General features: G+C 38.9%; 1 protein-coding gene across 3 annotated transcripts in view; it reads right to left on the bottom strand.

Moving 5' to 3' along the window:
• Window positions 1-1,164: 1,164 nt before the first annotated feature.
• ccdc172 (coiled-coil domain containing 172) overlaps window positions 1,165-12,444 on the bottom strand; it is a 52,113-nt gene continuing 40,833 nt past the window's right edge. For all 3 annotated transcript variants that reach the window (XM_061932796.1, XM_061932880.1, XM_061932719.1), the window contains exons 8-9: window positions 10,238-10,325; window positions 1,165-1,598 (exon numbers count right to left, since the gene is read on the bottom strand). In XM_061932796.1, coding sequence (XP_061788780.1) covers window positions 1,563-1,598; window positions 10,238-10,325 — 124 coding nt within the window. In that variant the 3' untranslated portion in view covers window positions 1,165-1,562. The remainder of the gene's footprint in view (window positions 1,599-10,237; window positions 10,326-12,444) is intronic.

Genomic DNA, 12,444 nt, shown 5'->3' on the forward strand with positions numbered 1-12,444 from the left:
TGAAGTTCTTGCGGAAAAAGTGAGAGTATCAACTTGAGCACGAGCCCCTAATTAGCTGCCACTAGAGGGCAGCATGTTACCACACTAAAACTAACTCCGGTCCAACAGCCATTTGTCACTCCTGCCACTAGAGGGCAGCATGTTACCACACTAAAACTAACTCAGGTCCAACAGTCATTCGTCACTCCTGCCACTAGAGGGCAGCATGTTACCACACTAAAACTAACTCAGGTCCAACAGCCATTCGTGACTCCTGCCACTAGAGGGCAGCATGTTACCACACTAAAACTAACCCAGGTCCAACAGCCATTTGTCACTCCTGCCACTAGAGGGCAGCATGTTACCACACTAAAACTAACTCAGGTCCAACAGCCATTCGTCACTCCTGCCACTAGAGGGCAGCATGTTACCACACTAAAACTACTCATACTCAGGTCCTACAACCATTCGTCACTCCTGCCACTAGAGGGCAGCATGTTACCACACTAAAACTAACTCAGGTCCAACAGCCATTCGTGACTCCTGCCACTAGAGGGCAGCATCTTACCACACTGAAACTAACTCAGGTCCAACAGCCATTCGTGACTCCTGCCACTAGAGGGCAGCATGTTACCACACTATAACTTCGGTCCAACAACCATTCGTGACTCCTGCCACTAGAGGGCAGCATGTTACCACACTAAAACTAACTCAGGTCCAACAACCATTCGTGACTCCTGCCACTAGAGGGCAGCATGTTACCACACTAAAACTAACTCAGGTCCAACAACCATTCGTGACACCTGCCACTAGAGGGCAGCATGTTACCACACTAAAACTACTCAGGTCCAACAGCCATTCGTGACTCCTGCCATTAGAGGGCAGCATGTTACCACACTAAAACTAACTCTGGTCCAACAGCCATTTGTCACTCCTGCCACTAGAGGGCAGCATGTTACCACACTGAAACTACTCAGGTCCAACAGCCATTCATGACTCCTGCCACTAGAGGGCAGCATGTTACCACACTATAACTTCGGTCCAACAGCCATTTGTCACTCCTGCCACTAGAGGGCAGCATGTTACCACACTAAAACTACTCAGGTCCAACAGCCATTTGTCACTCCTGCCACTAGAGGGCAGCATGTTACCACACTAAAACTAACTCAGGTCCAACAGCCATTCGTCACTCCTGCCACTAGAGGGCAGCATGTTACCACACTAAAACTTACCCAGGTCCAACAGCCATTTGTCACTCCTGCCACTAGAGGGCAGCATGTTACCACACTATAACTTCGGTCCAACAGCCATTCGTCACTCCTGCCACTAGAGGGCAGCATGTTACCACACTAAAACTAACCCAGGTCAGCCTGAACCTTTTATTTCGAGTGAATAAATACCGAATATTAATCAGCCATTACACAAATACTAAACATGAATGACTCCTTTAAATCACTAACTATAAACTATTTTAACAACACTTAAATAAGTCAAACATTTAAGGCACAAAAGTTTAACCAATATTTGGTTGAAGGTGTGTCTTGCCTTCTTTCTGCTCCTCTGTGACGTCAGCAGAGATGTTCTTACCGCTGCTCCTCACCCTGCTGACTCTTCATCTTCTGTAGGACACAGGACACACTCAGTACTCCAAATGATCAATGACGTCATCACTATGGCTGGTACCATCATCTAAGATACCATGCTCTATTGAAATGATGCCAAAGGTAACAGCAGGGGTCTCAAACATGCGGCCCGCGAGACGTTATTTTGCGGCCCCCACCTTAATGTGCAAGTTAGATGTTAGTGCGGCCCGCGAGTTTTAGATGAATGGCGCTTGACAGTGTTGTGTGCGGAGCTGAAGGAATCTACCAATCACGGTGCGGTATAAGGCTCTCCACATTATCAAGAGTTTTCCATGATGGCACTGTCTTTAGTGTCCTCTAGAAACTATCACCACGTCATCTTTTTCTCCATACCAACAGCGTGCTGGCCTAGACACATTTGTATGAGACATCTGCAGACACATGCAAGGTATTGCAAGACATACTTGAGGAACAGCCATACATGTCACACTGAGGGTGGTCATATTTTATTTTATTTATTTTTTAACACTGTTACAAATATACACCACACTGTGAACCCACACCAAACAAGAATGACAAACACATTTCGGGAGAACATCCACACCTAAAGACGACATAAACACAACAGAACAAATACCCAGAATCCTTTGCAGCCCTAACGCTTCCGGGCTACAAAAACACCCCCGCTACCACCAACCCCGCCTCCTCCCAACTCCGCCCACCTCAACCCCCCCACTAGAGATGCGCGGTTTGCGGACACAACCGCGGAGTCCGCGGATTATCCGCGGATCGGGCGGATGAAATTAAAAAAACTAAGATTTTATCCGCTCGCGGGTCGGGTCGGGCGGATTAATTTTATTTTTTTTGCGGGTGGCAGTTAAACCAATTGGGAAATATATATACATAGTTAAATGTTGTTACCCACATACGAAAAACGAGCAGGCACCTGCTGCATATGCCACAACAGAAGAAAAAAAAAGAAAAGAGATGGACACTTTTACGGAGCGGAGAAGGGACGCCTCGCCGGGGTCCGGGACCGAGGCCCCTTCCCCCGAGAGGGCCCCACCGGGAGCCGTAGCTGAGGCGATCCGCGAGAAGGGCCCGACGCACGTCCAGGGTCACTACCGCGCCCACCGCACCGACACCCCGCCTCGTCCGCTTTCGCCGCGGCCGGCGTCACGCGCAGCAGGTAAGCAGCTTACCTGCCCGCCACCCCCGTGGCCGGGGGCTCGTAACAGGGGTCACTCCGCGCGCTCCGCCCGCGCAGCTTACCTGCTTGCCACCCCTGTTGCCGGGGGCGCGTAACAGGGGTCACTCCGCGCGTAGTGCGCTCATGGAAGGGGTGGGGCTCACCCTGGTTGATATAGAGAGCAGGACGGTGGCCATGGAAGTTGGAACCCGCTAAGGAGTGTGTAACAACCCACCTGCCGAATCAACTAGCCCTGAAAATGGATGGCGCTGGAGCGTCGGCACCATACCTGGCCGTCGCCGGCAGCGAGACGCGCTTGGAGGTGCGCTCAGCGCGGCTCCCATATGATTGCGCACTGGTGTGCGTCTGGGTCGTGACAGCGTGGCACGCGAATGTCTGTGCATTGGATCAGTCTCCTTTCTTTAACAGGCAAAAGCTTTATAACCTCACCATACCTGCCAACTTTTAAATCAGAAAAACCTAGTAGCCAGTGTCCAAGGGCCGCAGGCCCCGGTAGGTCCAGGACAAAGTCCTGGTGGAGGGTTCAGGGCTTCGCCCCCCGACGCAAAATGATTATTAGCATTCAGACAGGTTAAAATGTTGCTAAAACCATCACTTTTCTATCAGTCACAGTGACTTTTCAAAACAAAAATATTACAGCAAAAATCATATGGGTTGATTGACATGTTTATTCTGTAAGCTAACTTCAATAGTTTGAAATTATTTTGACAGTTAATGCCAGTTATCCTGTCAACCTTTCACAAGACTTCAATTTGTTAATTGAAAGTATAAATAGTATAAACACTTTTTACAGTATGTCGTGCTGTGAAATACAGCCGACAGGATTGCGCATGCATGGTGCAGGAGAACAAAGGACTTCTTTCATTTAAGGTTTGTGATAAACCATCAAACTCATTCGTTAAAAGGACTCTATAGTAATATAAAGCGAATTTTTCTGGACATTATCATGCAAGAAAAGTTTATTTTTGGGATCGCGATCACCGCGTAATGATTTTTAAAGGTTGCATTACATTATTAACTGTCCCATGTGATCAGCCAGTGCGATTGGAAGTCCATGCTCAATTATTGCCTCCGTAAATAAAACTTCGGCATTTATCACATCCAAAGAATCTGTTTGGGCGACGAAAAACGTTGAAAGTTTTCCACTTGTATCGCTAGCAACGGCATTAGACTTGTGTTTTTTTGTCCCAACGTGGTCTTTTACATCGCTAATTCCTCCGTGTCCGATTGAAAAATCTTGTCTGCACAAGGTGCAATTCGCGTAGTTTTCACCCTTTTTTTTAATTTTTTTTATTAATATTAGATATATAACAACGGGCGGATGGTGGGCGGGTGTAGTTCTGATCAAACGTTACTTCGGGTGGATGGCGGATGGTTGACGACTTTCTGACGCGGTTGCGGATGAAATAATTGCCTATCCGCGCATCTCTACCCCCCACACACACACCTCAACCTCCCCCCCCCCATCTCCCGAATTCGGAGGACTCAAGGTTGGCAAGTATGCATTGACGTCACTTGCGTGATGCAAGCAGAGAAACATTTTGCCGTTTTTCCACGACACCCGCACACGCTCTCCCTGCCTCCCTCGCTCGCCTGCCTGCTCGCTCCCGCCCCCGTTGTAAATAGTCCGGGCGGGGAAGACGAGCGGCCCGGTAGCTTCCAAAGCACTCCGCCGAAGGAGCGAGCGACAATACAAAAGTGTGGTGCACTGGACCCCAGTGCTGATACTCTGACAGAGAGTCGCTGGGCGAATCAGACGTGTAACACGTTAGTGGTGATGTTAGCTCGTTCGGCCCGTTGGCTCCAGACAGAGAAGATTTTTAATGCAATATTTCTTTGTTGAGCACAGGGGCACCACGACGTGTCTTATTTTATTTCATTCTTATTTATCTCCTTCATTGATGTGCATCTTTGATCGATAGACAATTATACCTCAATTATACATTTACACAGCAATGCCTGAGAAGGAGCAGGATGAAGAAAAATCTTAATATTTTTCTGCCCCCTTCAACATAATACATAGTCTTACTTAATGATATCATATAAACCAGCAATTACATCCAAATATAACGAAAACAAACAAAAAAACCCAAGAAGTGCAAAACTTCATGATGTACAAACCGAACAAAAGAAGTAATATACACCTCACGGGATGATACAAAACCAGGCAAAAAATAAGTAAAATAACTATAAAGCAAAATGTAAACACTTATGGCTGTCCATATGATCTTATTATTCTGTCTTTATATATTTTATCAATTGGAATATATTTTTACAATCTTTTATCTCATTGTAAAGAGAATTCCATAGTTGAACCCCCACCACTAATATGCACATTTGTTTTAAAGTTGTCCTTGAATACTGATGTTGGAAATGACCTTTTCTTCTATGCTCTTCATTCTCACAAGTGATGACAAATATTTTTTGTAAATTTACTGGTAATGTTTTACTTTTAGCCTTAAACATAATGTCTGTAACTTTACTAGCTCCTGTAATTTCAATAAACCCGAATTAATAAATAATATGTTAGTGTGTTCTAAGTAATCTACTTTATGAATAATCCTTATAGCTCTTTTCTGTAGTTGATACAGAGAAAGTTGCGGTGCACAAGGAATACAATTTGAAACGTCATTATACAACTAGACATGCTGAGGAGTATGCAAAATACCAGGTAGATGAGGAGAGTGAACTGTAGTTCATACAGAGAAAGTTGCGGTGCACAAGGAATACAATTTGAAACGTCATTATACAACTAGACATGCTGAGGAGTATACAAAATACCAGGTAGATGAGGAGAGTGAACCGGGTTGCAAATTTTAAAACCAGTCTACTGAGGCAACAAGATTTCGTCAAGAAAGCAAGCGAAAAGAACAATGCAGCAGTCAAAGCTAGCTACATGGTGAGTGAGATTGGTTGCTAGGACGGAAGGGGAATTCATTAAAAAGGTCATGTTAGATTTTTTTTAAGAAATCATCCTCACCCAGTTTCTGCATCCAGTGGCCCCCAGGTAAATTGAGTTTGAGACCCCTGGATAACAGGATCTATTATAAAATGGTACCCTAAAACCATGATCCAATGATAACATGATAAAGTGACACCCTACAAACATGATCCAAAGATAACATGATAAAGTGACACCCTACAAACATGATTCAATGATAACATGATCTATTATAAAATGATACCTAATAAACATGATTCATGATAAAATGATACCATAAAAAGTTGATATACTGATAACATGATTCAATGATACTATAACACGATGATCCATGATAACATGATAAAACAATACCATAAAAAGATGATCTAATAATAACATAAAAAGTTGATCCAATGATAAGAAGATTCATAATACCATAAAACGATTATCCAATGATAACACAATGATAAAATGATACCATAAAACGAGGATCCAATGATAACATGATTAAGATGATCCATGACAACATACCATAAAAAGATGATCCATGATAACATGATACCATAAAAAGACGATTCAATGATAACATGATACCATAAAGATGATCCAATGATAACATGATTAAGATGATCCATGATACCATAAAAAGATGATCCAATGATAACATGATTAAGATGATCCATGACAACATACCATAAAAAGATGATCCATGATAACATGATTAAGATGATCCAATCATAACATGATTAAGATGATCCATGATACCATAAAAAGATGATCCAATGATACTTGATTAAGATGATCCATGATACCATAAAAAGATGATCCAATGATAACATGATTAAGATGATCCATGACAACATACCATAAAAAGATGATCCATGATAACATGATACCATAAAAAGACGATCCAATGATAACATGATACCATAAAGATGATCCAATCATAACATGATCCATGATACCATAAAAAGATGATCCAATGATACTTGATTAAGATGAGCCAAGACACTATAAAAAGATGATCCAATGATAACATGATCCATGATAACATAAAAAGATGATCTAATGATAACATGATCCTTGATAACATGATACCATAAACAAATGATCCAATGATAACATGTTCCAATGATAAGATACCATAAACAGATGATCTAATAACATGATACCATAAAAAATGATCTAATAACATGATCCAATAATAACATAAAAAGATGATCCAATGATAAGAAGATTCATGATACCATAAAACAATAATCCAATGACAATCCGATCAATGATTAAATGATAGCATAAAAAGATGATCCAATAATAACATGATTAAGATGATCCATGATAACATACCATAAAAAGACGATCCATGATAACATGATACCATAAAAAGATGATCCAATGATAACATGATTAAGATGATCCATGATAACATACCATAAAAAGACAATCCAATGATAACTTGATACCATAAAGATGATCCAATGATAACATGATTAAGATGATCCATGATACCATAAAAAGATGATCCATGACAATATACCATAAAAAGATGATCCATGATAACATGATACCATAAAAAGACGATTCAATGATAACATGATACCATAAAGATGATCCAATGATAACATGATTAAGATGATCCATGATACCATCAAAAGATGATCCAATGATACTTGATTAAGATGATCCAAGACACCATAAAATGATGATCCAATGATAACATGATCCATGATACCATAAAAAGATGATCTAATGATAACATGATCCTTGATAACATGATACCATAAACAAATGATCCAATGATAACATGTTCCAATGATAAGATACCATAAACAGATGATCTAATAACATGATACCATAAAAAAATGATCTAATAACATGATCCAATAATAACATCAAGATGATCCAATGATAAGAAGATTCATGATACCACAAAACAATAATCCAATGACAATCCGATCAATGATTAAATGATAGCATAAAAAGATGATCCAATGATAACATGATTAAGATGATCCATGATAACATACCATATAAAGACGATCCATGATAACATGATACCATAAAAAGACGAGCCAATGATAACTTGATACCATAAACATGATCCAATGACAACATGATTAAGATGATCCATGACAATATACCATAAAAAGATGATCCATGATAACATGATACCATAAAAAGACGATTCAATGATAACATGATACCATAAAGATGATCCAATGATAACATGATTAAGATGATCCATGATACCATCAAAAGATGATCCAAGACACCATAAAATGATGATCCAATGATAACATGATCCATGATACCATAAAAAGATGATCTAATGATAACATGATCCTTGATAACATGATACCATAAACAAATGATCTAATGATAACATGATACCATAAACAAATGATCTAATGATAACATGATACCATAAAAAATGATGATAAGATAATACCATAAAAAGATGATCCAATAATAACATGATCAATGATAACATGATACCATAAAAAGATGATTGATGATAACATGACCCATGATAACATGATACCATAAAAAGATGATCCAATGATAACATGATGAATGATAAAATGATACCATAAATGATCCAATGATAACATGATACCATAAAAAGATGATCTAATAACATGATTCATGATAACATGATACCATAAAATGATCCAATGATAACATGATACCATAAAAATATGATCTAATAATAACATGATTCATGAAAACATGATACTATAAAGATGATCCAATGATAACATGATACCATAAAAAGATGATCCAATAATACTATAAAAAGATGAACAAATGATAACATGATCCAATGATAACATGATACCATAAAAAGATGGTCCAATGATAAAATGATACCATAATGATGATCTAATGATGACACGATTCATGATAACATAAAGATGATCCAATGATAACATGATCCAAAGATAACCTTATGACAACATGATCCAATGATAACATGATACCATAAAAAGATGATCCAATGACAACATAATCCATGATAACATGATACCATAAAAAGATGATCCAATGATAACATAATCCATGATAAGATTATACCATAAAAAGATGATCCAATGATAACATAATCCATGATAAGATTATACCATGAAAAGATGATCCAATGACAACATGATACACTAAAAACATGATCCAATGACAACATAATCCATGATAACATAAAAAGATGATCCAATGATAACATAATCCATGATAAGATTATACCATAAAAAGATGATCCAATGACAACATGATACACTAAAAAGATGATCCAATGATAACATTATACCATAAAAACATGATCCAATGACAACATAATCCATGATAACATGATACCATAAAAAGATGATCCAATGATAACATAATCCATGATAAGATTATACCATAAAAAGATGATCCAATGACAACATGATACACTAAAAACATGATCCAATGACAACATAATCCATGATAACATAAAAAGATGATCCAATGATAACATAATCCATGATAAGATTATACCATAAAAAGATGATCCAATGACAACATGATACACTAAAAAGATGATCCAATGATAACATGATACCATAAAAACATGATCCAATGACAAAATAATCCATGATAACATGATACCATAAAAAGATGATCCAATGATAACATAATCCATGATAAGATTATACCATAAAAAGATGATCCAATGACAACATGATACACTAAAAAGATGATCCAATGATAACATTATACCATAAAAACATGATCCAATGACAACATAATCCATGATAACATGATACCATAAAAAGATGATCCAATGATAACATAATCCATGATAAGATTATACCATAAAAAGATGATCCAATGATAACATAATCCATGATAAGATTATACCATGAAAAGATGATCCAATGACAACATGATACACTAAAAAGATGATCCAATGACAACATGATACACTAAAAACATGATCCAATGACAACATAATCCATGATAACATAAAAAGATGATCCAATGATAACATAATCCATGATAAGATTGTACCATAAAAAGATGATCCAATGACAACATGATACACTAAAAAGATGATCCAATGATAACATTATACCATAAAAACATGATCCAATGACAACATAATCCATGATAACATGATACCATAAAAAGATGATCCAATGATAACATAATCCATGATAAGATTATACCATAAAAAGATGATCCAATGACAACATGATACACTAAAAACATGATCCAATGATAACATTATACCATAAAAACATGATCCAATGACAACATAATCCATGATAACATGATACAATAAAAAGATGTTCCAATGATAACATAATCCATGATAAGATTATACCATAAAAAGATGATCCAATGACAACATGATACACTAAAAAGATGATCCAATGATAACATTATACCATAAAAACATGATCCAATGACAACATAATCCATGATAACATGATACAATAAAAAGATGTTCCAATGATAAGATGATACCATTAAGTATGTGTTCTTAGCCTGTGTGTAACAGTGATGGCGTCATGTACGTACACTTTGGAGGAGGTGCAATTCTGAGCTGAGGGCTTCTCGCTGGAGCTCTACTTCTCCTCTTTTGTGCTCTTCTATCTCCTTCCTCATCCTGATGAAACAACACAATCATGACTTTCTTGTAGCAGCAGAACAACAACACCATGATGTGCACAATGGTATGCAGTGATGATGTCCAAGTCAGAAACATCCTCATGATGCTCTGCACTCTTTGTCCTCATGAGGGTCACCTTGTACCTAATCAACTGGCCACAGTGAAGGTCTGATTGTATTATTACTTCCATTAGGTGGCAGATGTTTGAAGGTCCAATACGGCGTCACTTTGAAATTGGAAAGTAATGAAACAGCAAAAGCTAAATGACATTTTCCACGTGGAAAGGGCAGCAGCATTGTTGACTTTTTGATACAATCACGTGTTGTGTTGTGCTGAATGTGTGGCGTCTACACATTTATGGAGCACGCAGGAAGCTATCATCTACCAGACTCTACATCCTGCCACCTATTCTTCCCTGTTCTGCACACTAAACACTTTCTCAACAACTCCAGCACTCATTCAAATTGACACGCATTCAATTTCCACAGATCAATAAGCGGGAAGTTAAATATGGCTTTTAAAGAGACAGTGCGGCCGGCGAGGGCGGGATTGATGGCTACGCCTCAGAGTGGATGATCATAAGAATGAGCAGGGGGGGGGCTTTCTGGGACAAACACACGTCCTCAGCACTTCCTGGGGGCTAATAAGGCGAGAGGGGGGGCGGGGGGGGGGTAATGAAGGGCCCGGTTTAATGAGGCTGATGGATGAACAAGACACGCTAAGCACACGCATGAGTTAGGGCCTACAAAGACACAACAATAGTCAGCATCGTTTGTTGCTGCTCAGGGCAACACAAGCACTTGCCTTACAAATGTTACTGTAAACCTGCTGGAAATAGTGACATATGTTACTGTAAACCTGCTGGAAATAGTGACACATATTACTGTAAACAACAACATGCTGGAAATAGTGACACATGTTACTGTAAACCTGCTGGAAATAGCGACACATGTTACTGTAAACCTGCTGGAAATAGTGACACATGTTACTGTAAACAACAAGATGCTGGAAATAGTGACACATGTTACTGTAAACCTGCTGGAAATAGTGACACATGTAAACAACAACATGCTGGAAATAGTGACACATGTTACTGTAAACCTGCTGGAAATAGTGACACATGTTACTGTAAACAACAACATGCTGGAAATAGTGACACATGTTACTGTAAACCTGCTGGAAATAGCGACACATGTTACTGTAAACCTGCTGGAAATAGTGACACATGTTACTGTAAACCTGCTGGAAATAGTGACACATGTAAACAACAACATGCTGGAAATAGTGACACATGTTACTGTAAACCTGCTGGAAATAGTGACACATGTTACTGTAAACAACAACATGCTGGAAATAGTGACACATGTTACTGTAAACCTGCTGGAAATAGTGACACATGTTCCTGTAAACAACAACCTGCTGGAAATAGTGACACGTGTTACTGTAAACCTGCTGGAAATAGTGACACATGTTACTGTAAACCTGCTGGAAATAGTGAAAAATGTTACTGTAAACAACAACATGCTGGAAATAGTGACAAGTGTTACTGTAAACCTGTTGGAAATAGTGACACATGTTACTGTAAACCTGCTGGAAATAGTGACAAATGTTACTGTAAACAACAACATGCTGGAAATAGTGACACGTGTTACTGTAAACCTGTTGGAAATAGTGACACATGTTACTGAAAACCTGCTGGAAATAGTGACAAATGTTACTGTAAACAACAACATGCTGGAAATAGTGACACGTGTTACTGTAAACCTGCTGGAAATAGTGACACATGTTACTGTAAACCTGCTGGAAATAGTGACAAATGCTACTGTAAACAACAACCTGCTGGAAATAGTGACAAATGTTACTGTAAACCTGCTGGAAATAGTGACAAATGTTACTGTAAACCTGCTGGAAATAGTGACACATGTTACTGTAAACCTGCTGGAAATAGTGACAAATGTTACTGTAAACCTGCTGGAAATAGTGACAAATGCTACTGTAAACAACAACCTGCTGGAAATAGTGACACATGTTACTGACATGACACTACAAATAGTGACAGAATCATTCAACAAACTTGTGGCACCAGCAAAAACTATTATTCTTCCTACCTGGAAAT

Source organism: Nerophis lumbriciformis, linkage group LG02, assembly GCF_033978685.3.
Source record: "Nerophis lumbriciformis linkage group LG02, RoL_Nlum_v2.1, whole genome shotgun sequence".
Classification (NCBI taxonomy): Eukaryota; Metazoa; Chordata; class Actinopteri; order Syngnathiformes; family Syngnathidae; genus Nerophis; species Nerophis lumbriciformis.